This window comes from Epinephelus moara, chromosome 6 (genome assembly GCF_006386435.1).
Source record: "Epinephelus moara isolate mb chromosome 6, YSFRI_EMoa_1.0, whole genome shotgun sequence".
NCBI lineage: Eukaryota > Metazoa > Chordata > Actinopteri > Perciformes > Serranidae > Epinephelus > Epinephelus moara.
This window is the reverse complement of record NC_065511.1, coordinates 33998152-34025033: the sequence shown is the minus strand read 5'-3', so window position 1 is coordinate 34025033 and position 26882 is coordinate 33998152. Positions and strand designations below refer to the sequence as shown.

General features: G+C 41.4%; 2 protein-coding genes across 2 annotated transcripts in view; one reads left to right on the top strand and one right to left on the bottom strand.

Annotated features, from left to right (window-relative positions):
- stx17 (syntaxin 17) overlaps positions 1–13231 on the top strand; it is a 16488-nt gene extending 3257 nt beyond the window's left edge. Inside the window, exons 4-7 of the mRNA XM_050047292.1 lie at positions 1941–2267; positions 3777–3827; positions 6638–6724; positions 8680–13231. Coding sequence (XP_049903249.1) covers positions 1941–2267; positions 3777–3827; positions 6638–6724; positions 8680–8934 — 720 coding nt within the window. The 3' untranslated portion in view covers positions 8935–13231. The remainder of the gene's footprint in view (positions 1–1940; positions 2268–3776; positions 3828–6637; positions 6725–8679) is intronic.
- On the bottom strand, positions 10806–26882 carry erp44 (endoplasmic reticulum protein 44). Its single transcript, XM_050047291.1, has 11 exons — positions 26725–26882; positions 23133–23205; positions 21516–21555; positions 21039–21154; positions 18217–18401; positions 17984–18099; positions 17715–17889; positions 17375–17486; positions 17131–17272; positions 13762–13864; positions 10806–13669 (listed from the first exon to the last, which is right to left on the bottom strand). Exons 1-11 carry the CDS (start codon positions 26782–26784, stop codon positions 13559–13561), a joined length of 1233 nt encoding a protein of 410 aa, XP_049903248.1. The 5' UTR covers positions 26785–26882; the 3' UTR covers positions 10806–13558.

The window sequence follows — 26882 nt, the reverse complement described above, 5'->3', positions numbered from 1 at the left end:
ATAATAATAATCTGAGACTGTTAGTGGCAAAAACTTTTAGTGGATGTAAATTGATGGTGCTCAGTTGGCTGCAGCGGTCTCTCTCAATACTGGACTTATTTCAAAAATGATTTCTCGCTTAGACACAAAAACATAGGAAAAAAAGCGTCCAAATTGAATATACTGAGGTTACCCCTTAAATATATGAGCGGAGGAGAGAGCTGTCCACTGTTGTACCGTGTTCTTGCTCTGACGTACAAAGCAGCTGAACCCTGCCACGCCACAATGAGCACGGTAAATGTTGTGTTAGATCAACAGAAAAAATAGCAGCTTGACACTCTCAACACAAGGTCCAAAATACCTGCTGCACCGCCATATATGACCCCTTGTTATTACACAGACAAAATTCCTTTTTAAGGTGACATCATAACAACTAAACCATCACTGTGACAACTGAGCCACTCCATCTGATGACGGCAAAGAGATGTGGTTGAAAGCAAATAGAATAACTAAGGCAAATCTGTTCACATAGGACAAGCTTGCCTGAAAAACATTGGTCTGTTATCAAATCTAGATCAGTTATTTATGACTAAATAAACTTTCTGTATAGAAATTCACTCTTAGAAATCAGGGCAAGAAAAGAGCTGCTACCAGACCTCAAACGGACCATCTCTTGTGTGTTAGTACTTGCAGTCTTGTTCACATGGTGGGTGTGAAATGTCTCAGAGGATGTTGTTGCCTGGAAGCCACCATGTCTCTCAAGGTGAAATAACTCCAAACAGGCACAAACCCATCCTCTCACCATTACCCTGCAAACTCCAGGGACACACACAGAGTGCTTTCCTGTGTCTTCACGGTGTTAATCCAGAGTAGGGTTACTCTGCTTTGGACGTGTGTGCATGTGTGCTTATGTTCTATATCCTAGGAAGATGGACAGATGTTCGTAGGTAGGTAGATAGATAGTAGGTGAACTAATGTTTTTCAGTCTGTTCATCCTTCGTCCCTCCTCCCAGAAAGACAGACTGCAGTCCCTCCCCCTACTTTTTGATTGACATTTACTCCCACTAGCCTAGCGCCTAGCTAAACCCCAGACTCAGTACCCCCACCTTTACCACAGCAGCCAGCCACAGCAAACAGCGTGCGACAGGGGAGCGGAGTCAATACTGTTTTATCATGAATATCTACTATTGAGTCTGTGTTTGGTCGCTCTGTCTGTGTGTTTGAGCTTTGTACGCTCACGGTTAATTTGTAGGCTGACACGTGCCTGACCTGACTGTCGCACTGTTAATCAGTGTGTTTTTCAGTTTCATGCGCACCAGGATGAGAGTATGCATGTATGTTTATTCATGCTGTGTGATTAGCAGAATGTGTTATTGGCAGTGCGTTGACCCGCTGAGCCCGGGTCGGGCCGCGGCCTGCAGGGCTGATGGCTGGGATGTAATCCTCCTGTCACCCTCAGGGCACAGTGGGATGAGGGGGCTTGTGGTCCCCAGCCTCATATGTGAAGCTTATTAAGCCCACATCCCGACGCACACACACATTTCCCATCACGAGAAGAGTTTACGGGGATGTTGAACCTGTCAGCATGAGCACTCCCTTTCAACTGGGGCAAAATGAACAGAAGTATTATTTTTTTGTGGATTTAAAATGAGTTACGTGTAGATTTAAAGTTAAGGATCATTTTGATTTTATGTCCCCTGGTGTAAATCGTTAACTTGTGTTAAGAGAGAAATTGTTTTGTGTAAATTAATATAAATGGTTGTGTGCCTTGTCTCATCTGTGACCTGTGTGTTTTTGCTGTGAGGGCTAGATTTAACTCGCCCTTCTGTCTATCCATGTGTCTCCTCAAGTCAAGCATCCCAGTACCTTACGTTTTACTCCTTGTCTGTCCCCCTCTGACATTTATCAGACATTATCCTCAATCTTACTGAGAAACCTCCTTCCTGTCTTCCCCCCTGCAGCAGCTGAGAGCTAACATAAGAGAGATGGAGAAGCTGTGCACACGGGTCCGTGCCGAAGACGCCGCCGCTCTGGATGCGCTCGTCAAGCCGGTCAGAGACAGGGCGTCAGCCGCCGCACAAGACTTCCTGCTTTTGCACTCTAACCCCGTGCCTCAGCCTGCGCCGGCAACACCACCTGCCGCTCAGCCGTCCAGCTGTGTGTCCAGCAGTCTCCACGCAGATGACGATGCGTGCGAGGAGCCAGCGTTTGGCAGGCAAATGCAGCTCCAGCTTCCAGAAATCCCTGCTGATCAGAGTGCGGCTGAGTCCTGGGACAACCTGGAAGAGGTATGAGGGCGGTACCTTAACATACAGTGTGGATGTCATACTCTATTTATACTTATCTTAAATTCAGAGTAATTTATTTTTTTGAAGTAAACCTGGTCTTGTTGCTCATTACTTTTGTGTTATAGACCCTTTTTTCAAGGTGTACAGAATATTCTTGAGATGCAAGACAAGGTTTTAGTTAAAAAAGCTTTACTTCCTCTTGTAAAATATGAAATTAAACAAGGATCAGATCTTCAGGCCCAAATCTTGGCTCTTGTAACATAGCATTGTCCTCCATGTTTACTATATATTTGTCTTTCTTTGATTCTAAACAAAGGAGGGGAATTTATTATTTTAGCCTGGAGCTTTTAGCATCATTAAACTGCCTTTAACCGTCGTAAACAATAAAACTTTGCCCCGAAATACTGCTACGATTTACCTCTTATAAATGGGTAGAGAAGGAAATCCAAAATAAACCACATAGAATGAAATGTTTCTTGAATAACAGTTGAACTGTTATGAAAGTTATCTGCACAGAAAGTTTAGCAAAACCTCAAACAACAGGTCTTCTTCACAGCAGATATTTTGACTTGTCGTAGGAGGAAACGCACAGTTGTGTCACTAATAACATTGAAGAGATACTTCACCCACAACATGGCCCTTTGCAAATCAATTAGTCATGACGTGTTACCTTGAATTCATGAAGACAACTTTGCTTTTTCCCCCATGTCTTTATGGAAAACAGTAAATATCCTGATTGATTGATTGATTGATTGATTGATTGATTAATTGGGGACCACATTGTTTGCAAACTCTCACACAACTTGTCTAGTATAATCTAAGAACTGAGCATACAACTGGATAAATGAGACATGTTTGTAAACTTTATATAGTTTTGCTGTTATTAAAAGTGCTGCCCGATCAATCAGTAAATCAGTATGTTTACTGTTTTCCGTGGAGGCATGTAAGAAAAGCTGTTGTTGTAACACGGCATGACTAACTGATTTACAAATGGTCATTTTGGGGGTGAAGTATCCCTTTCACATTAGCTTTGCTCTATTTAAGTATCCCTGTGATATATGACAGTGAGCCAGCAGGAACAGTATCAGGACCCGGAAACCAAAGCAGCTAAATGGAACCCAGCCATCATTAATTTCATTATTTAAACCTGCGCCTTTCCTGCTGGGACATCAAACTGTTTTCCGTAAAAAGGCCTACATTGAATTACAATCAAAGCATTAAACGCAAAGTACAAGAAAGTAGTTTCGTGCCTTGGGCTGTTCTAAACGTTGCTATGGTTACATGCATTATTCATCGCTATTGCGAGATCATCTAATGCAATTGACCCCTCTTCCCTGTTCCTACGGACGCCCTTATTTCATGCGGCTCTACTGTGATGCATACAATACAAATGAATATGCGCTGTCATTAGTTAATGTGATTGTCAGTCTCAGGCACCGAGATTGGAGGAACTGTAGCTGGAGATTTGTGTGAAAAGCGTCAAAATTAAATATTTTTTTTGTCTCTCAGGATCTGAAGGAACTGAGCGGTTTGGTGACGGAGTTCTCTCTGCTCGTCCATGTGAGTATGATCAACTCAACTCTGCTGTGTACTTCCTGGCTGCTACATTCACATTTCTCTGTCCACATGTGTGCACGGCTACCCCCGTGAACGAAAACAATGTGACAGAGGCAGTTTGCCTATAGCGTTTCCAGGAAGTGGTGCGTATTTGACGGCGTGTGCTCGTGTTGCCTGGTAAGGCTCCTCTGAGAGGAGGTTACACAGATCGGCTCAGGACTACTGCCAGGGGCCCCAGAGGCCCTTCACTAAGGCAGGAGGAGAGACTGAGGAGTAGACAAGGGCGAGAGAGGATTTGGGAGAGGACGGCGGGTTGTCCACAGGGGGAGTGGCGGGGAACAATGGATACATCGGAGCAGGTGGAGAACAGACGGCTCAGATTATCACTCTATCCTCAGGGATGGAGGGAGAGAAGCAGGGAGGCCGGGTGAAGAAGTCATTAACGGTGCAAAAGAAAGAGAGAGTGAAGATGTAGTTATGGTAAAAAAACAAAACAAAAAAAAAAACCAAACAGTCATGAGGTGGGGGCCAGAAAGAGCATAGACATGTTGTTGTGGTGTCTCAAGGGTGACAGACGCTGTTAAGGGAGTAATATTCCAGCGCTCAGCCACAGTGGAAATACTGAGTGTGACTGTGTGGTTGTTTCTGTGTTTGTACATGCGTCATGTTAGCGGCTGTTCCGGTGTCTGTGTTCTTATCTGTTTGTTTTTGACTTAATGTGTCTTCTAGAGCCGCGCGATCAGAAGCCTGTGATGTGATGGTGCTGTATTAAACTGACAAATACCTGTCTTTAAATGATGGAATGATTTATCAAGTATTTCCTATGTTATTTATTTACTCTGGAAAATGTCAACAAGTAACCAGACTCTGATGTGTTTAATAACAATTGCTTTTTCAGTTTGATTAGAAGCTTGTACACAGTTTAAGTTTTCAGTTTATTTGAATTAATTTATTTCATTTCACCATACATTCAAAATAGAGGATATTATATCATAATATAAAGCAAAAACAATGAAGCAAAATATCTTTTTATTTTTAGAAATTTTTACCCACAAATGACTGTATTGTTTACCAAAACTGAAATATGCACAATTTAATTAATATTTTAGCTTTGAGCACTAGCTTTCACCATTGATAACTACTGAATTTGACCGTTTGGGCAATTGTCACGAGATCATGAGGTAAAATTAAATTATAAAAAAATGTCCATTTAATTGAGCTTTCAATCCAACCACACAGTTTCCTCAGCAGTTAGAGTTTGGTATTGGAGACGTGTATGAATTATCAGTGTTTAAATTTCCTCAGATTGAGACAGTTTGGACAGCCAGTGTTTACAAAGTCGCTTTCACTTTAATATGTTTACTAAATTTCCATCGAAACTTGTACACACTCTAAATGTGTGACAGCATTATGGGTAAATATTAAACTCATCATTTAGAGCTGATCATTTATTCCATTAGTTAATTAACCGAAAATGAAACAGCAACTGAATCATCTTTTTTTGTCATTTTTCTCTCTTTTTTAATTTATTATCTGCAAAGTTTTAGAGCTGCTGTGAAACTGCGCCAACTTAGGGCAACAAAATAGTTTACCTTTGGCGTGTTGCTACAATGGACAACCAAGAAAGAACGGCAAAGGAGATACCTGCACACCACTACAGTTGTTTTCAATTGTCCCAGTCATTTTTCAAGCAAAAATGTCAAATATTTGCTGGTTGATGTCTTCAAATTACTCCTTTTATCCACCCAACACTCCACAACCCAACGACCTCTTAATTTATTGTCATAAATGACAAAGAAAGGCAGCAAATTCTCACATTTAAAAGGCAAATATTTGACATTTTTACTTGAAAAATAACTGAAACTATTCATCGACAATCAAAATAATTGTCGATTAAATTTTCTTTTGATCGACTAATCGATTAAGTGACTAATAGTTGCATAACTCTAGCTCTGAATATGTACAGATAATTTTTTAAATTGTTTTTGAACTACCTTAACGAAACATTAGAACAGCAGGCGTCACAACTTCAGACACAAAACAAAAAGAAAAAAACAACAAACCCACACACCTTGGTTGACATAATTACATTTAAATTACCAGGATGTGCTGCGGTCAGTTATATTATTAATTAGGTAGAATAAAGTCATGTCCAGAGGAGTCCACCATGAAAATAAGTGTTAGTTGCAGTATTAACATGTTGGTGAAACTGTAAAGACGATGTGATCTGTGAATCTGAGCGGCGCGTGGTCGTCTTCAGTCACAACAGGTTTAAAATCTTTGAAACCAAAATGACAGGAGGCTTTTATGTGGGTATGTGTAAGAGAAGTTTTACAACAGGCTCAGACCTGAATCTGTAGAATAACTTTTTGCTCAGAGCGAGGAGGTGAAAGACGGAGAAGTGGTGTTGAGGGAAGGTGAGGAAGAAGAGGAGAAGAGAAAGTGGCTCTGGTTTGTTGTTTGGTCACTGTGTCCATCCAGCCCTCACATGGAGAGAGACAGCTGCCACTCTGAATATTTCATGAGAGCTACACAATGCCACACACACACACACACACACATACACACACACACACTGTGACCCCACCCCCAATGAAATCTCCTTTGAATAAACCTGCAACCTCCACACACACTTATTACACACCCTTCCCTTGTTAACTTGTGCCGTGGAGCAGAATTTGGACAAAAACAAACTTAATACACGACAGGTGGTTTCTGTTCACATGTGTGTTTATGTAGGTGAATGTGCTCGCTTTAGTGTGTGCGTGTGTTAATATGTGTTTGTGTGTGTGTGTCTAACCCCTGTGCATCAGTCCCAGCAGGAGAAGATTGACAGCATAGAGGACAACGTCAACACAGCCGCTGCCAACGTGGAGGAGGGGACCAAGAGCCTGGGGAAGGTGTGTATGTGTGCGTGTGAGTGTGTGTGTGTGTAAGTGTGTGTGTCCTGATGATCTGATGTGTGTGTAGTGTTTGGGAGATGGGGAGATCGATGGCACTTTGCCTCCCAGCCATTCCACAGCGTTTGTCCCTATTGATCCGTTCGAATACGGAGGAAAGCTGCAATTAAGGAAATAGAGAGAGGAGAGGGATAGAGAGGAGTGGAGGGGAGGAGGAGTGATAGAGAGGTAGGATGAGAGGGGTGACAAGAGAGGGTCTATGTGTGTGTGTGTGCGTAGCATTAAGGAGAGGTTTGAATGACTGTTTAATAGTTTTTCAGGAGCAGCATTCGGGCTTCCATTATCTATTCAATACACTCTTACACACTGAGTGTAACTCAGAAGGACGACTCAGTGCCCTTCACACATATTACGCACTTGAAATGTTGAACTTTTTGTCTGTAATACTCAGAATGAATCACCTGTTTTTGTTAATCTACAACACACACACACACACACACACACACATACACGCACCAGTACAAATAGTTTTCTACCAAGGATTGTGACATTTTCCAACTTTACTTTCAGCTTTCTGTGTGACCACTGAAAGGTCCAGTGTGTAGGATTTAGCTGATTTTGTGAGTTTGAATAGACCTTGATTTCAGCGGATTTATTGACCAATGAAATCCATGTCATGCCGCCAGGTCATAGCTAGCTCGCTGCCAAAAAGGGAGAACATCTTATCAGTGTAGTTTCTCAACAACCACATATAGGACAGTATTGCTTCAGATCACCCAGCAGCTCGGATATAATATTTACCTGATGATTTAAGCTGGTGCAAACACTGAATAAACCAGTTTCACTCGTTGGGACGAGCTAATGCTGCTAATGTGTGCCCACATTTTGCTGATGTAAAATCACGAATAGCCAACCTAGAGCCAGTGCTTGGTTTGTCCATTCTGGGCTACTGTAGAACAACATGGCGAACTCCATGGACAAGGACCTACTCCCTATGTAGATATAAACACAGCATTATAGGGTGACAAAAAACACGACAATTCAACTAAAAACAAACTTATTATACTGTCATCCATTTCTGCCAACATATTCCCCTAAATCTCACACTGGACCTTCCCCAGTTTGTACTTTAGTCCCATCATTTATAGAATAAATGCCGCATATAATGAAATATTCTTTTGAAATGCTTATTTTAAATTAAATTCACCCAACCGGCGACACAAACAAAGGTTGACCTCTCTGTAAGGTTGCTGGTAGATGCACTGGGCTGCACATTATACAGGGCGGTGGGGGGGTGGCGAGAGATAAAGCAGATGAGAGGGATGTCAGATGTTTTAACGTGTTTGAAAGCTTGTAATCTGTCATCAGGTCAAACAGCGTTACACACACACACACTCGCACACTCACATTTCCTCCACCCTCTACAACCTGTGCCCAGAGTCCTTTTAACTCGGCTCAGATGAAATTAAAATTCCCTCAACTGCCACAGGGGTGTGGACAAGCAATGCTAGCTTTTGAACTAGATTAATTTAATGGTGAAGTGTTAATCAAGTGTGTGTTCCTGCGTGTGTGTGTGTGTGTGCGTGCGTTACATTAATTGTCATCAGCAAAGAGCACCTTCCACTCTGATGATAACGGCCGTAATAACACACAGGCCGCATCTCTCTGATTTCTCCTAAATGGAGATAATGAAAACTCTTTGATGCAGCTATGGAAGCGTTGATTTACATTTACACATGCAGGCTTGTTTGTGTCTTTTTCTTCTTCTTCCTCCTTCCGCGGGTCGATGTGTGATCATGAAAGGATAGACACGTCCAACTCTATCGCAGACTGTCTTGAAGCCACAAAGTAATAATGCCTCCAAAGGTGTGTGTGTGTGTGTGTGTGTGTGTGTGTGTGTGTGTGTGAGGATGTTAAATTAAACTAGAACATGTCTCTTCGTCCTGTCTCTCTAGGCGGTGGGCTACAAGTTGGCGGTGTTGCCGGTTGCCGGGGCGCTGCTTGGCGGTGTAATAGCAGGTCCACTGGGCTTGCTGGCTGGCTTCAAAGCAGCAGGGGTGGCTGCTGCTCTGGGAGGGGGCGCTTTGGGGTTTGCAGGCGGCAACCTGGTCCAGAAACACCGCAAAGCCCGAGTGGATATCCAAATGAAACAACTGACAGCACCGCCTCCAGAAGCACCACCCGAGCCCGAGTCGAACAAGGACAAATGACCCAGCAGTTCTGGTTATTCCTCCGGCCTCAGGTGCTGACTAATCACCGAGGCTTCACGGTTGACTGACCAGTCAGAAGCACAAACCAGGCCTGCAGGCGGTGTCACGTTGCCTTAAAGACACTCGAGACGTCACTGAGCTTTGCTGTTACCGAGCACTGTCGTAAAACAATTCTGTCATAACAGCTTTATTTAAGAGTCAGATACTTTGATGTTGGCGTGTGAATGGATTGTCTGTGAGGATACTAATCTCATTTATACACACGACTACTGACATTTATTCTGAACGCAACCATGTAGTTATATACACTACATCTTTACGTGTCCAGTTGGCTCAGTGTGACTGCTTTGGCACCAAATAAATCAAGTCGTACACAACCGTTCTGTCAAATACTATCACGAATAAGAACACTGGGCCTCATTCACAAACAATCTGTGCTTAAACCGTGCGTATTCCGCGAACAAATTTAGAGCTGCTTCAGACCATGCGTACACTCAACTGATTAAGGCCCGGGTGTCGTAGAAAACGTAGAATTCAAAGAAATGTTAGTATCAGTGTTTTGTTGATGTAAATATGCTGCTTTTTATTTTATCTTCCGTTGGCTTTGGTGGCAGACAGGAAGCTAGCTGCGTTAACATGCCCACTGCCCACTCTCCGGGCTCCACTGATCGCTAATGTTAGCCTGGTGCTAACATAGTTGACAGTGGTAAGGGGGGTTTGTGACTCTTCCCCCCAGGTAGCCTTGGTGAGGAGGTGGCTTTATTTTGAGCTGCCAAACCCCTTTAGCACTGTCAACTAAGTTAGCATCGTTAGCTGTACAGCCACTGCTAACGGCGCTAAGAGAAGGTAACAAAGCTAAAGGCAGGGTTCCCACATATTTTTGTGGATGAAATTTCAAAACTTCTCCATGACTTTTAAAGGACATATCAGAGTCAAACATAATTCCTTCTAGCTGGACAGAAAATGGAGAAACGTGCGTGATGGTGAACAAAACACTGTCACACATCGGGGTCATTAGAGCTATGTTAAATTGACGGCTACAGATGATAAATTTGCAGTTGTGTAGCACTATGTGATGGTTGTCTAAGCAATATTACTGTAACAATTTCATTACACGCAACACAGTTTTATTACTTAACCAAAATTTTCAATGATACTCACTTTTCCAGGCCTGGAAAATGTGATTGTGAAATTCTGTGACTTTTCCAGGTATGTAAAGAAATGGGGGCGTGGCCGTATGCTGATTGCAAATAGGGCACACGCCTGTCAATTTAGAGTGATTCTGATTCACTGACGCATGTGTCATGAATCTGATTGTAATTTTGCATACACTTATTTTGTGCGCAAAGTAAGAACATTTCCATGCACATGAGTGAATGAGGCCTGCTGTTTCATAAGCTAGCATCTTTTTTCAGGTTATTCTTTCTCACCAGGGTTTCTGTTCAGCAGTGATCATGCCTCAGTGTTCCTTTATACAGAAAATGTCCAAATGTGAATGGCTGCACTACTGAGACTGCAATAAGAAAGATGATATTGAGAAAAGGTTTTTGTGCCCAACGTCACTGTGGTTTTACATTTAATGTAAATTAAAGTGGTTCTGCTTCAGTGTCTGTACAAGTTATACTGTGTATAGGTACTGAGTTGTTTCTGACAAGTGTGAGAGCAAAATTGCACATAAAGCGCCAAAGTGCCACATCACTTCAGGGACTGGAGTGGGAGAACCTGCCATGTATTGATGACACTGCTGCTGGTTTTCTGCCAAATAAAATGTTTCTTTTCAACGGTGATGTCAGTCATTGGATAAATATCACAGTAAATGACACTGGTAGAGTTCACAGACACGGACGTACAAAGCACCAGGTAACACAACATCCTGTAAAATGGTTTTTAATTTACTTTTTCATTTTTTTAACTCTTCTTCCCCTCTGAGATGACTGGTTTAGAAATGGCATCACGCTCCCCCCGTTGCTCTCCTGTATGTGGGCTGATATGTCACTATGCAGGCATCTGTTGGCCTCTATGGAAGGGCAGGACACACAGTACAACCTTAGCAATGGGTCCCCGTATTCATAATCTGGATTAATTCACACTCAGGGGATCTCAGGGATCTAGACTTGTACCAAAACCTCAAAGACATATAAAGAGACAAAACCAGTTTTAAGAGAACTTGTATAAAGTGGCAGACTGTAAATTTCCACCGTTCATCACACGGGTTTTCCCCTCTCGTCTCTCGGCTTTTTTTCAAACACCGGGAAGGCCACCATCTTTTCTCCCCCAGCATGATGACACATTTGACAACAGGTAACATCAAAAACAACAGCCATTTCATAAATTCCTAATCATTTTTAAAGTACATCGTTGCAAAAACATTTTTTTTCTCCTCTACTTGATCCCCGGGAACACAACTCAAGAAGTGTTATGGCAAATACTGTGCCTTTAAAAAGGTATCCAGCCCCCTTTTACTTTTAATGTTGTGCAGTAGTGGAGGTAATCAGCATTTTAGAGACTAAACAGAAACATTTCTTGGGTACAAAAATAACAGAACTCCTGATTGCATAAGTATTCATGTCCTTAAAGACAGTACTTAATAGAGGCACCTTTGGCAACAGTTACAGCCTTAGGTCTACTTCAAAAGGCCTGTAACAGCTTTACACATCTGGACACTAATTCTTTGAAATCCTGTGTAGATTTGGTTTCATGTTTGGGGTTGTCTTACTGTGAAATATACATCTTTAGTTGCTTTTACCAGGATTTCTCTGCACTTTGCTGCATCAATTCTACACTGACAAGCCTTCCAGGGCTCGCTGCAGAGAAGCCTCCACACAGCATGATGCTGCCACCACCAGGCTTCATGACAGGGATGGTGTGTTCTTTTTTTTTTTGGTATTGTGCAGTTTAAATGGATGGTTCAGATTTTCTGAAGTGGGGTTGTATGGGGTACTTATCCACAGAGTGTACATTACCTACAGTAGATGTCAGTTGGCACACCCCCAATCTGGAGAATCAAGCCGGAGTCCAACATATTTTGGCCACCTAAAATCATCAATCAGTTGAAGTGTGTGCTATATTTAGACTATTTTCAAAGCTTTACCTTTGAGTTAGACAGGGATTTCCAATGGGAAAACAAAGCCATTATATCGCTCTCTTATAGGCCAGACTCCATTGACAAAAACTGATTTAACGCTGCTGAACACAGGAGCTGCTAATCTACTGCTGGCTCAATCACGTAGTTTGTTTGTGTTATTGTGTGACTTTGGCATTTAAAAGGAGTGGTTCTGATTCACCGAAGTCACACAATAACACAAACTAACTAACTGACTGAAGCAGCAGTAGAGCAGCAGTTCCTGTGTTCAGCGAGTTAAAATCACTGTTTTTTCAATGGAGTCTGATGGGGAAGTGACGCCGCTTATGGCTCCCCGATCGAAACGCACTGCGTGATTGAAATGTAAAGCAGTGACTATTTTCTCAATACAGTGTACACAGCAGTACACTGCTTAGCTTCTGTGTCGGACTCCAGTCTGCTTCTCCAAACTGGAGGATGTGCCGACTGATCACTACCATATGGGAAACACCGACCCCATACAACCGCACTTCAAAACATCTGAACTATCCCTTTAAGGCTTCTACTAAATTTAGTATGATGGCCAAAAAGGCTCATTCACTTTCACGTTACAGTATTTTCTCTTGATTGTTGACAAAAATAAAATCCTAATTACATCCACTGCAATTCAGTGTTGTAAAACAGCGACACACAAAAAGGTCCGAGGGGGCAATACTTTTTATAAGCACTGTAAGAGACATCATAATCTATAACCATTTAGTACCAGGGAGAGAAGGGGTGCATCTCAATAGGCTGGAGTAGCTCCGTCTCTTTATCTTCTGTCTCAAGTCATGGTTTAAAGTATGTTAACCCTACAAAGCATTTCCAAAATACTTTTCTATTCCTTCAGTGTGTGTGGAGAAGATATGGAGATAAAGCTACTTCAAGCAGGCATATTGTTATAAGTTGTGCTATACAAATGAATTAGACTAGAGTTGGTCATATTGAGATGCAGCCATGAGGTCAGTGAGACTAAACAAGCGTCTCCTATCAGGCTGAACTGGACTACCCACAGATAAGAACCGTACAACTGGAGTGAGGGAACTGTTCTGTTTTTTGTTTTTTTTTTCTACAAAAAGCCGGGTGATGTAAAAGAAAGGAATAAAATAAAGAAAAATCTGCATTTAATTTAGACCAACAATGAGACTCCCATGTAGCACAAACGTATTTACAAGCTCCAAAAAATAAAAGTAAAAACACTTCTCTTGATGCCCCTAACCCCTGCCCACACACGATTTCTTCTTTACCCCCCTTCTTTTTGATCCAAAATAAAAACTGTACGTGAAAGAGTTATGAAAATATAGGTTATTCCAACATGGTTGTGTCGTGGACTGAACTCTCTTTTCCTCCTGTTCTTCTTTTTCTCCTTCTTCCTCTTCATTCTCCTCCTCCTCTCCATCTCTCTCTCTTCAGTAAGGGTGTTGGGTGTTGCTGTTCTGTCCCGCTGGCCTGTCCCAACCCTAACCCCCTCCCTGACCCTGGGGCGTGGCATTGAGTCACAGGATCACTGGAAGGCCGGTGAGGTCACAGCTCGTCGCGGTCCCGTCTGAGGATGGTGTAGCGAGTCTCGCTGGGCGCCAGCTTCATGAACGAGCTCTCTGGAGGGCTGCTGGCCACTTCTCCTCCCGTCTCCTCCTGGGGGAGAAAGTCAGAACAAAGTTTTTACATGATGTAGCACAAACCGGCTTTCGGTGACTCTGTAGTGCGTGCTGACGCTGCTGTCGGACCTGTCCGGGCGTGCTGTCTGTGGGGTCGGGACCGTGGTGGAACTCTCGGTGTAGCTTTCCAGAGTGAAGGTCCAACACGAACTGTCTCAGCTTGCCAGGGACGCTGGAAGAAACACACAGAAACACACATTGGGTATTTTAAAGAAAACTTTCTCAGCTCTTAAATCTCTAACTTTTTTCGGTAAGGCTTGTTCATACAAGTGTTTGTAGAAATAAGTTTGACTCAATAAAACGTTCTCATTTGCACTAACTTGTTATAACAGGATCATTTCAGCCTGACAGGTGCCAACTAGGTATGTGTGTGTTTGTGAGATCTAACCCCTCCAAACTGTTTCACAGGGCTCTGTTTAAGGCAAGTGTCATTCACAAAAATGTCAATCAAATGTAAGGAGAAAAACGCCAGGTACTCCTCTCATTGTAAAACTTTTAAAAAATACTCTGGCCTCAGAAAAAAACTTTGGGGGACGCGGCCCCTAAGGGTTTTTTTTTGTGATAGTGCATGTGTTTGGGAAGTTCTGAGCATGACAGGATAAATGAGACTTGGATTACACTGCACGAATTGTGTGAGAGTTTTTAAACGGATGTTTTGATACAGTTTTGCTGTTGTTAAACGAGGTCCCTGATCTATCATTAAATCTATATATCCTGTTTTATTTGTTTTTTTATCACACCAAAGCAGAAAGCACATTTTGCTGGAGGGGGCGCTAAATGTTGGAGACTGTGTGGGTTTCAGGAAGCCAATCACTGGCATGTATTCTGGGAGTGTCCAGTTATTAGGCCTTTCTGGACAGAATTTCGTAAAGCATTAAAAATGATACTTAAAAGCGTTCTGACAAATATATGTCTGGTATTTAGATATCTGCTTGCAAGAAAGCCTTGACAAGGCGCTGGCTGCTTCCTGAACCCCCACAATAGAAGAGTGGATATGGAAAGGATTACCTTTTCTTTTCGTCTTCAGAAAAATGTGTTCATTAAATCCTGGGCCAAATGGGCAAAATATGTATGAGTGGTTTTTGCATAAGGCCCAGTAACTGTGTGTTTCACGAAGGCATTCCTACACAAAGTTCAGCAACAAAGACATGAGATATGAGTTGATATGAGACAAAACTGCTGGTGGCAGCGACAGAGGACATCAGTCCCTGCGGACGAGTCATGAAGCAGCATTAATCCATATCAACGCTGTCCTCTGAACTGTGCTTATTAACGACAGGTCATGAGCTGTTGTCATATCACAGACGCGGAGCGGGTCCCCAGTCACTTCTAACCCCGTGTGTCAGAGCAGCATGTGGACACACGCACACATGCAAAGACACACACATGTATATATATAACATACACTGCACTAACGTAATTACAAGCTGTGTGCCACATGCGGTGGTGATGTGATGTAATTAGGTTGTGGAGGGCTGGTCAGTCCTCAGGGCTTCTGTCTATCTGATCAGACTCTGATTGGGGACTGGGGGAGGCCGAGTGGTGGGGGGCAGAATAAATAAGATTAAATTAGATTAGACTGGATTAGTTTAGCACTTATTGCACGTGCCAAATCATGTCACATTAGCTCCGGTGTCCTGGCCCATTCATAAAGGACAGATTTTAGGAGGTGTGACATTTCTCTGTTGTTGAGTGCACTGTGGATTATAGTGTGTGTGTGTGTGTGTGTGTGTGTGTGTGTGTGTAATGAAATTAACTTTATTTAAGGAGATCTCGTTATGAACAATTTCACATACGGTATCAGAATCAGGCAATAATTGCTCAAAAATGTCTAAAGAACGCTGAATGTATCAGACTGATTTGACATGTGGATGATTCATTTGTTAATTACAGCTGCGTTTGTGTTAAGTTTTCATTTATGTTTGGCTATTTCTTTTTGCTTGAAACAATTACCAGCCCCAGTTTTTTGAAAAAAATGTTTTGAAATGTTTACAGGGAGATACACACATGGTGGTAATATTCCATTTTAATTCAGAGTCTGATAGTATTCTAAATTTGTTACAGGTCTTGTAAACGGCATATTTAGTTTGGATGTTCTGAATTAGGCATTATTCTAAATGTAGTATTTTTTGGTTAAGACATGTGGGATCTGCCGGTATTATTCAGGTTTTTGGAGCATTCTTTAGACATGTATACAGCACATTTTGAATATGCATCTCAACTGGGGTTCTGCGACACACGGTCTCTAGCCTGTATTGTCAGCTCTGCCTTGCCAACAGTTAAGAGATGCCTATATTTCTGGTTGGAAAGCGAAACACACCTACTTTTAAACATTATGAAAGTCTTGGATATTAACAGGTTTTTGTATAAGTGCAATGACAACCTTTTCAAGACCGTCGTTCCACTTCTTCATAACTGACATCATAAATTGATGACTTTTATTGTATTATTTTATTCGACACTTTGTCTGCCATTTTTAGTCACTTTATTCATCTTGATGTAGCAAGTTTATTTTCATTTTAGCTTTTATTTAATCGATCATTATTTTTTATTTATTTTTCTCTTCTATCTTATTCTATTTAATGTCTTTTTGTCTAGTGCTGCTGTGATACTTCAATTTCCCCTCTGGGGATCAATAAAGTATATCTTATCTTATCTTTAACGGTATGTTAAGGCATGTTAATTAGAGTACGCACAGCTGCATGTAATGGGGAACATTAGTGGAATATTCATTTTCATTAGTCACGTAAACAGCTTAGTAGAAATATTGTCTTTTTTGGAATTAAGGTAAAAATAGGAATATTTTGTGCATGTTAATGTAGTCATTGAAGGACTACACTGCTGCACCAATTGGCAACCTATGAGGCTAAAAATGAAGCCAATGTGGAAGTGACAAAACTGCAGTTCCTCTAATGGCCACTTGAGGCTGGCTCCAGGAAGTGAGTCAATTCCCATGAGACACCCATGTTAAAATGTCCAACGTTATAGCAGAAATAAACATGTTTACAGCCTGGTACCAAAAACAGTTTTGGTCTCTATAGCTAATTTCAGTAATTATAACAACTGTGCTGGGGTGAATTGTTTTTACAACTCACGTGTTTACATTTCACTAAGGCTTAAAGTTACACATATTCAAGGGTGGGGCCGCCTGAGTCACAGGCTGTCTGCAGGGTGTTACTACAGTCTATGAGTCAAATCCAACCCTTGCTCCTCCACAGCTCTACCCTCTCATCCAAATATGGCCACTTCTGGCTCCAAAAACGCCAAGATGGCGAAGACTGAAATGCTGAACACAAGGCTTCAAAACAGCCCTCATAAACCGATGGGTGACGTCACAGTAGCTATGTCCACTTTTTATACAGTCTATGTGCTGCACACATGCTCACATATCGTCATGCACAACCACATTTTAAAGAGAAAGTGAAAGGCGGTACTCACCTGAGGTCTTTAAAGTCAGGAAAGACATACATGTGTCTGAATGAGTCTATAGCGATGACGGGGCAATCAGCAGGAGTTTTCTGGATATGGAGCAAAGGATGGCGGAACTTCTCGCAGTCCGCGTGCAGGAAGTTTATAGACCCTGAGGAGGAGACACCAGGGTCACGAACACTACTTCTGTACACAAGGCTGTTTGGCTCATGAGTAACTAATATTCACATGCTGCCAATACACACAAGCTCACCTTTCTCACTGATGAGCTGGCGAGCCACTTCATGTTGAAACTTCTCTAAGCTCTCTCCGTCTTCTTTAACGTGGAACAAGATGAGAAAAGGAATTCCTTCTTCAGTCAGCTCCTGAAAAACACAAACACACACACAAAGCGTCAAGGACAGATGGAGTGAGGGCCTTTCCGTGGCTCAGCAGATGGACTACCCACAGACTCCATTAATACCCTCCAGGCTGTTTGTTGTGTAAACATCTCTATGTACATCTACATATCCAGATTTAAACATCCATTTTAGTAGACCAAAAAGCAACAGATCAAGCTGACAGTGCTCTATATGAAAAAGCAGCTAACGAACCTCTCCGTTTTCAAAGGTTATCTCCCTGACCAGAGGCACACACTTGTCCTGGGCCCAAGCATAGGTCAGGTCAAAGTTGGTGAGTGAGCCGAGGTAGATCATGTCAGGTACGGCCTCCCCGACAGGCTTGTAGATTATATTGTCTCCACTGAAGCGCTCGGCCTCAGATACGGAGCTATAAGAGTAAAGCAGATAAGGGAAGTTAGAAGACAAACAGAAATTAAAGGATTAAAACTAAGCCTAAAATAAAAGGTGGTGTTGTGTCTCACCCAAAAGCAGCCAAGAATGTGCAGTCATCTCGAAGGATGTTGGAAACTTTTTCATATGTGTGGTAGTTGTCTGTGTCCCTGCTTTCAAAATAGCCTATGATGTGTCTCTTGCTCCTCTGCGAAATAAAAAAAAAGTGTTAAGAAAAGAAATGATACAGTTTTATTTTACAATGACTCTGTTGAAGTTTGTGATATTTTATAGACACAGTGTGTGTGCGCGTGTTTGCACTCACATCCAGAGTGTTAATCTCCTCCATTGACTGTATCTCTTTCACAGGGTCGACCTGCTGCTGGCGGATAAAGTCAGCGATGGCCGCCACCGACCTCTGACCCCTGTACTCCCTCTTCATCATCATCCCATTGCGGAACAACTTCAATGTCGGATACTTGGTGATGCGGTACCGCTGGGCTATGTCCGCTGCACAGAGAAGTTAAGTAAAGAAGGACAAATCAATTGATGAAGAGGGAGAGGCTGAGCGAAAAACACATGGGGATGGGTGGATGAGGAGCGGAGAAGTGACAGAGACGGCGGTTAAACCTCAGTCTGAAAACACTGCCTTCAGTCAGCTCTGAGCTCTGATCTCCCACATGAAAGCTGCCCCCCGCTAAGTGTAAATATTCTCTCTGCACACACTGAATGAGTGTGTGTGTGTGTGCATGTGGCAGGTGTCAATCTCCCTGCGGGGTGTCTCTAAGCCTCCCGTCTTCACAGGAAGCAGCAGTTTTGTCATTAGTCTTCAAACAGTTTGCAGGTCATCAATAATTCTCTTTAATTTGCTTTATCTCAAAAGGCTGAGGCTGGCGGTTTATGTGTCTGTGCTTTGGTGTCCTGGGCATCTATGTGTACATATGTGCATCAAATATAGTAAGAGGGAGTGTGTATGTGTATGTGTGTGTGTGTGTGTGTGTGTGTGTGTGTGTGTGTGCCTTTTTGGTGAAGTTTATAAATAAAATGACTGTTATGGTAGTTCAGGGAATTAGATCGCCATAAACAACTAACCCATATATTAATACTAATAATAATTTGGACAATTAACCCTTAAGGTAGGAAAAAATGAAAACCTTTTCCGCTTTCAGTTTCAAATTATTAAGATTAGTTAAATTTTTTCACATCATTAACAAAATAAATAGTTTCGCTGTTGATCAAATAAATGAATGGTACTGGCTCTGGTAACTTGTGATGAGCATTTCTCATTATTTTACATGTTACAGGTTAAACTCCTGCATCTGTATGTCGTTTGGCACTTTGCCTGACAATATTAAAGAATGCTAAAAACTAATAAAACAGTAGAGCTGCATAATTATGGCCAACATGATTATCAGAATTATTTTGATCAATATTGAGATTATAATTTAATCCCAATAAAAAATATTTTATTGCAATTTTATATTTAAAAAAATGTAATAGAGCATTGCCTTCACTTTCATGTCGTGCTACATTCTTGCTAATGTACAAGTCTTTGCAAATGAGACTGGCCTTTTTTTAACAGTGCATTTCCCAGAAGCAAAGTATTAATTAAACTGTACCCAATATAAAGGCAAACGAAAAATAAAAATGCCATCACAGAATGCAACCAAAGGAAAACAATGTGTATGGGACACACAAATGGAATGTGATTAGTTATGTGATCTCAATCTGTCTTTGTGAGCTGGATGGATACAGTGATGTGCCATACAGCGTTACTCTTATGGATGTCTGAGTTAGTGCTGTACAAGGATGGGGATCCAGTGAGGTAACGTTAGTGACGTTATTCTTCTTGGCTTTCATACATTCATTATACTGCAGGTTGTGGTGTTTCAAGGTGGTTAAACAACTTGAATGTGTTGCTTTGTGGCAGAGACACAAGTCTCAAGCACCTATTGCATATGATTGGCTCTTGATTAAAGGACTAGTTCAGATCTTTTGGAGTGGGGTTGTATGGGGTACTCATCCACAGACGGTGTATTATGTAGAGTAGGTGTAAGTCAGCACACCCCCAGATTTAAGCAACAACATGTGTTTTAGCCACCTAAAAAAGTCTCACATGAAAAAAATCAGTTTAAATGTACGCTATATTAAGAATATTTTCACTGCTTTACCTTACTGTCAGACAGTGATATCCAACTGGAAAATGAGGTCCTTATATTGCTCTATTCACAGCCAGACAACCCTGATTTAATGTAAGTGAACACAGGAGCTGCTGGTTGACCGCTGCCTCAAACAGTTGTTTTGGTTGTGTTATTGTGTGACGTTGGCATTTAAAGGGTTAGTTCAGATTTACCAAAGACACACAATAACACAACCAAAAGCAGGTAGACCAGCAGCTCCCATTACTGTTTTTCTAAATGGAGTCTGGTGGCTTTGACGAGAGCATAGATGGGGAACTGAGGCCTTTAACAGCTTCCCCATCAGAGCGGGCTGTCTGATGTAAAGGTAAAGCAGAGAAAAAAATCTCAATATAGCATACACTTAAACTGATATAAAACATTTTTCAAGTGGGACCTTTTTTATGTAGCTAAAACACATTTTGTTCCTGAACTCCATCCACAGCAGTGCAATGCTTCTCCAAACTGGGAGCATGCTGACTGGCATCTACTGTGTGTAATATACTGACTATGGATATGTACCACATAGAACCAAACTTCAAAAAAAATGCAAAGTATCCCTTTTAACGTCACTAGGGCTAAATCCGAAATACTTTCCAACAACAAATGATGATATGTTTCGAGGAACTAGCTCTTTACCTTCTGCTCTAGACATTTTCATTTTGCCTGTCTGCTCTCTTTTGTACATTACTTTTCTGCTTTGGACTACAGCCACAACACTCAGGGAGGTTTTTCACAAGCTGCCGCTGCAGGGTGCGCACACAGCTGCACAACAGCTCCCTAAAAGTGGAGGCTGGTATTACTTTAGGAAGCACTTGATTTGATTGGCAGCAGAGTCGTCTGTGAGCAGAGCACGCACTCTATATGTCAATATCCCAGTCGATCATGTTCAGTAGTTGCAGGAAGTCAAAACCATGAATGAAATTGATATCTGATTAATTGCGCAGCCCTTTAAAACAGTAATACTCACAGTGTTGGTCACAGTCGACACGGGCAAACACCACCTGCTTGGTTTCAGGGAACTCCTCCCTCACTATGTTAGATGCCTCCTCAAAAATTGGATGGAGCATCTGACTGAATCTGCACCTGTGAGAGGGTTAGGAGAAGTGGTGTGAGGCCAAATGAATTCCCATGATTTGTAAGTAAATTAAATAGATTTTTAGATCCATTGGACTACATTTCGCAGTATTTGACAATGTTGACAAATGATTTTTGCCTCTAACAGCTCCATTACACATCCATTAATTAGACCAAATGAGATTAAAACAGACACACTGTGTAAAAATCCTTTAAAAATAAATCAACAAAATCTCTACTGTGGATGATGGCAATCTAATTATACTTATTGCACCATGTAGCATTCATAGGTAACGTCTGCATCATGAGCAAAACTAATTTAAACATCCTCAATATAATATATATATAGAAGGAGAAACAACACACTTACCAGTCTGCATAAAAATTGACTAATGCCACCCCAGCATTATCTGCAAGGAAACATACACACAAACAGGAAATAAATGTAAGCCTCTATACATTACTAAACACACTCGTTAATGTATATTTGCTTGTGAATTAATTACGTTAATTAGGCTGCTTAAAGCCCTCAGTTTTCTGTTACTGAAAGACAAAAAAAACATGAAAGCACTTACAAAAAAGCAAATTTATAACCAGTGACTCAAGGCTGTGTACATTTATCTATCACACTACCTATAGTGAGGTAAACACTCTCCGCTTCTGGTGAACCACCATGGGAACTTATTTCAGGAAAAATATGTATGGTTGTTAATGGCGAGAGAAAAATAACCTTTTGATCCTGTTTAAATTGTGCCAAAAAGTACACGTGTGATGTTTGTCGATTTAAAAGATAATTTTGCAAGTCAGGAAACAGTTTGTCTGTTGGAGTATAAGATTATAAAAATATGTCTTTAGAAAAACTACACAAGTCGCTTAAGTGACGTCATGACTTCCTCTCTCACTGAAGCTAGGTGCCTGTGTATTAAGTAAGGGGATATACTCACACAAGCAACGGATCTTGCTCGTTCTTTCCCTTCTGGGCTGCTTAAAAGATCAGGAGTCACTTGACACACTGGGTAAGATAATGTAACACTTGTGCTGGGAACACAGCTAAGTTACCGAGATAGATAGATAGCTGGTGTTGGTTACGTAAATCAAGCAAGATAAGAGGTGTAGTTCACTGCGCAGTTTCACAGAAAAACTTAATGGTACTTCGACAAACCTACAACAAACTGTGACTTCCTTGACTTGCAAAATTATGCTTAACAGTGACAAACATCATATGTGTTATTCATTGCACACTTCAAACAGGATAAAAAAATGATTTGTCCTTCCCTGTTGACTACTGTACATATTCTAAGGTCTCATGGGGGACACCGAAAAGGAAGGCACTCGGCCTCTCTCTTAGTAAAACGGATAAACCAGTGACTTTAAAGAGGGTCAGATCTGCAACAATAAGGCAAATGATGTAAATAAAACTGAATACTGGATAAATTTGTGGGAGGAGTGGTGACAAATGCAGCAATGAGTTTAGCCGATATGAACATACTGTATATGTTGGAAGGAATCCAGGGGGAAAAAAAACTTTTAATGGTGCAATTCACACCAACAGCCAATTGTGTAATGGGCCAAGTTTCTCACTGGTGACCAAATCCCATGATTGATTTGATATGCTGCTAACTAACAGAGAGACAAACAGTCTGACAAGGCAGAATGACAACAAAATATCATTGGTGGACGTAACAAAGATGGAAATTTAATATGCGTGTCTTAAAGACAAGTGAGGCAAAATGGTGGACTTCTGTCTGAATATCTCCTTCCCAAGAGCTAGATGAGACAAAAATTCAAGGATATAAGCTGTTTGCCCCTGTTTCCAGTCTTTATGCCAAGCTAAGCCAACCAGCTGTAGCTTCATATCGACTGAACAGACATGAGAGTTTTATTGATCTTCTCATCCAGCTTTGAGCAAGAAAGTGAATAAGCGTATTTTCCAAAATGTCAAACTATTCCTTTAAGAGCCTTTGAAGTGTAAAGTGTGATGCCTTACTTAGGACGTCATCTATGTTGGCTGAATCCAGACTGGTGATTTCTGCTTGTCCGGGTGTAGAGAGCCCCATCACCTACAGGCACACACGGGAGGAGATAGATCAGCAATTAAAACACAAAACCACAGACAAGCTGGTTACGAAGACAACTATGTGGGGGAGCGGAGAAAAGACCCTGAAGACAGTTGACAGATAACATAAGACTTTATTATTCCCCAGGGGGGTAATCCTGAACTAAAAAGACTAAAGAGTGAACCAACAACCCTGTCCACATACTGCAAACCAGCATTTCCAGAGACTGACTCAACTGAACACCAGCTCTCAGAGTGGTAATACTATGGTACTAACCTCATAATTTAGAAGCACACATGAAATGCAACAGAGTTGCTTCATGCAATGCTATCATTGTCGAACGCAGTGAAAACTATATTCTTTAAAACTTTATATTTCTAGCTGCGTGCTATAATTATGTTTATAATGGAGAGGGTGTGCAGAGCAGGCAAGGTGTGGTTTTAACCAGCAAATCTCTCTCTGTAAGTCCTCCAGTGGGACCCCCAGTATGCCCCAGGAAAAAAGCAGTATAATCTCTCTGGTGTTTCCTGGGTCTGCCCCAGTCAGTTGTTCTGGTTCTGGGCTAATACAGAAAACAATGTAATTAATGCTCTCATGATTTCCTGCATAACCTGTTTTTTCCTTGTATCCTGTTAAGTGTGGACTGTACTTCCATACATGTTCATATGGACACGATGGCATGTGTTACAAAACAGCACATACGCAAATATTTTAACATTCGAGTGCTCCTCTCATGATACTGGCCAATTAGCTAAGGTTATATTGATAAACTAATAGAAAAAATGTATGGTTAGGACGCCCCTGAAGTGTTTTTATTTTTTCTCCTTATTACTTCCTGTTTGTCCAGAACCTGTTGAAGTATATGCGTACCTCTCCCTCCTTTAATAAAGTATCCACACAGTATTTGGAACTTTGATATGCCGCCAAAAAGTCTCACAAAACATGCAACAGTGGAGCATCATCCATTTCTCACATTGTGTTGAGCTCACATACCCCCAACAGTGGCCAAACTACATCAGCTGTCAACTTTAAATAAATCGCCAGCACTGATTATGAACTCCACCTGTATGATTCAACTCATCACCACATCATAGAGATTGAGACGCCCTGAGGCTTAATTGAGGCTGCGTGTACAGTATTTGCGCTCTTATTCTTTTAGTCACTCTACCTCTTGCTCAAATAATGTGGCCGTTACACACAATGACGCTGCACATTCTTTTTACACATATCCTGTTTTTTTTTGTCATACATTTTCTCTGACATCTTATCTGTTAGAGAACATGAGCTAGATCGATGGTCAGTCTAATTCTAGCATTCTGTGGTAGGAAACTAATCTTGCAGCCGTCTAGTTTTCTTTTGTGTATCTCCCTTTCTGGATCACTTTAAAGAATAAGGGTGTAATTATGATGCGAACCAGCTGGGGAGTTCTGAATTCCAGCTCTGATCACCAGAATCTTGTATGAAAGAGATCGGCACGGAGAAAATTTAAAGGCTAAAATGACATTCAGTGGAGGGTGAAATGGGAGAAAGAACACCGATGTTGGAAAGGTGCTGACTGCCAACTGTAAACACAGAGATGCCGGTAAAAAAAGGAAATTGTAGCCTGCATTAACTCTTCTTATTTAAGGGCCTGTGTTTAACAAAGTGGACATCACGACAGGAGACCAAAGAAAACTGCACTGTCAAAACTTTTACTTAACTGTTTAACTGAGGCTGCAAGTGCAATCTGATAGCCTTTTGCATCATGGTCATGACACACACTGCGCCTTTTTAACATAAGCCACTGTAGTCAACACTTCTATTACATTACAATATTTTAAAAGTATGCACGCACTCTCTCTATATCTGCTCTTATTTGTGCTGACTCAAGATCCTCTTCAAACAGGATATATGAAGGCCGCCTTCTTTGAAGCTGTGACAAACAGCAGTGTCAATATAGGTTCCAAGGAAGCCACATTTTTTCAACACAGTGAATTAACCAGGCCGTCCACTGCCTCATGCTTTACAGGGGAATCACACATGTAAATTTAGTTTTGCTCACATGCAAACCAGTAGTTAGAGTTTAACTGTCACTGTCCTTTCCTTGGTTTAGTTTTGTGTAAATGTTTCCTAGTGTAAAATTAAAGCTGAAACTAACTGTTATTTCTAATATATGTTAATAACTTCGTCAATGAAATGTCAAAAATGTAAAATAAAATTTCCATCGCAACTTCTCAGAGCCCAGGGTGACGTCTTGAAATGGCTTCTTTGTACTTACTTTTTTCTTTTTGCTCCTGAAACACTTTATATCTTGTATAGTTTGAATATTTTGACTGATACTTAACACTCTGTTGTTTTAAAAACTAGGCCCAGTGTGTGACCCTGACCTGGGGAACCCACTGGTTGTTTTTACTGGTTTGTGAACATTTGTGAACCTCAATTGCTGTTACTGTAATCTGAAGCATTCTCTGACTCAAGAATTTCCTTCGTGATAAAGAAAGTCCTACTGAACTGAACTGAATTTCATCCAAGCAATAGTCCAAAACATATTTAATATACAATTATATATGGGTAAGAAATCAATCCTCACATTGCAAAGGCAGGAGCCAATTCCTGTTTAGTTTCTAAACATGAAAAATGACTTTCTGACTATTGACTTATCCTTTAATAGTGTAATCATTTCAGCTCTAGGCTACTGAAAATATTTCCTGGTTCCTCAACACTGAAAAAACTGTCACCGTTGCTGTGGTTAGATCGATGATAACACTTCTCTGTAACTCGGAGAGAAGTTTAAAGTTTTCATTTCAGGCCCAAACTCTCAGAACAGCAGAGCAGCAGCGCTGTGGCTTGTTCCGGGTTGTCAGCCAATGAGAATGAGCCACAACAGAGGAATTCACCAACCGGCGAGCATCATTCAGAGACACATACAGACACACCAAGAGTCTGACAATAAAATCGTGCATCCATATAATAATATATATGAAGCTTGATCAAACACAGCAGAGAAACATATTTAATACACACAACGCTTAAACTAACCATGTTAGCAGTTAGCACTTATCCCACTGTTGTCAGTAGGTGGTATCAGCTAATGCTAGCTCGATGCTTCATCCCTCCTCAACAAAGTTAACAGGACTCCAACTTTGTGTCTTTTTTTAAAAGTTTGGAATATACAGTGTGTTATGCAAGTAACACCTCGATTATATAAGAAGGATTATGGCTTGTTATAACCCTACAGCTAACGTTACTCAACACTACCGGCTAAGTTGACATTGCAGCTTGATAACTTGATTAGTTATGGGAGTCGGTTGGTGAAACCCGGTCAAAAGGCCTCCTCGGTGAACCTGATAAATAACTGCACACCCAGGAGCGACTGAGCGGGCTCACTAGTCACCTTGGCTACTTTAAAAGCCACGTCTCATACCAGCATCGGTTAGCTAGCAGCTAACTGTCCAGCGGCAGGCTAACTAACGTTACTACGCTAACGTTAGCTTGCTGTCGCAGCTAAACAGCACATCCCCAAGCTAAGATATGTATCCTTACCAGCAGTAGAACCGTGACGAAGCGGGTATCGAGAGAGGGAGATATTGCTAACAGTTTCATTGTACAGTATAGTTATTGGAGGTGGTGGTGTTGAGTCTTCCCAGGTTGTCTCGACGCCGCTCTTCTTACTGCAGCAGGAAACCGACGGCGAACCAATC

Excerpts from the sequence above, each read along its gene's own strand:
- erp44 (XM_050047291.1), bottom strand. The coding sequence starts at position 26,784 with ATGAAACTGTTAGCAATATCTCCCTCTCTCGATACCCGCTTCGTCACG. Across the intron at positions 23,206-26,724 it reads TCGTCACGGTTCTACTGCTG|GTGATGGGGCTCTCTACACC; the intron begins GTAAGGATACAT and ends GTGTGCCTGTAG. Across the intron at positions 13,865-17,130 it reads CCTGACTTTAAAGACCTCAG|CGTCCCTGGCAAGCTGAGAC; the intron begins GTGAGTACCGCC and ends TGTTTCTTCCAG.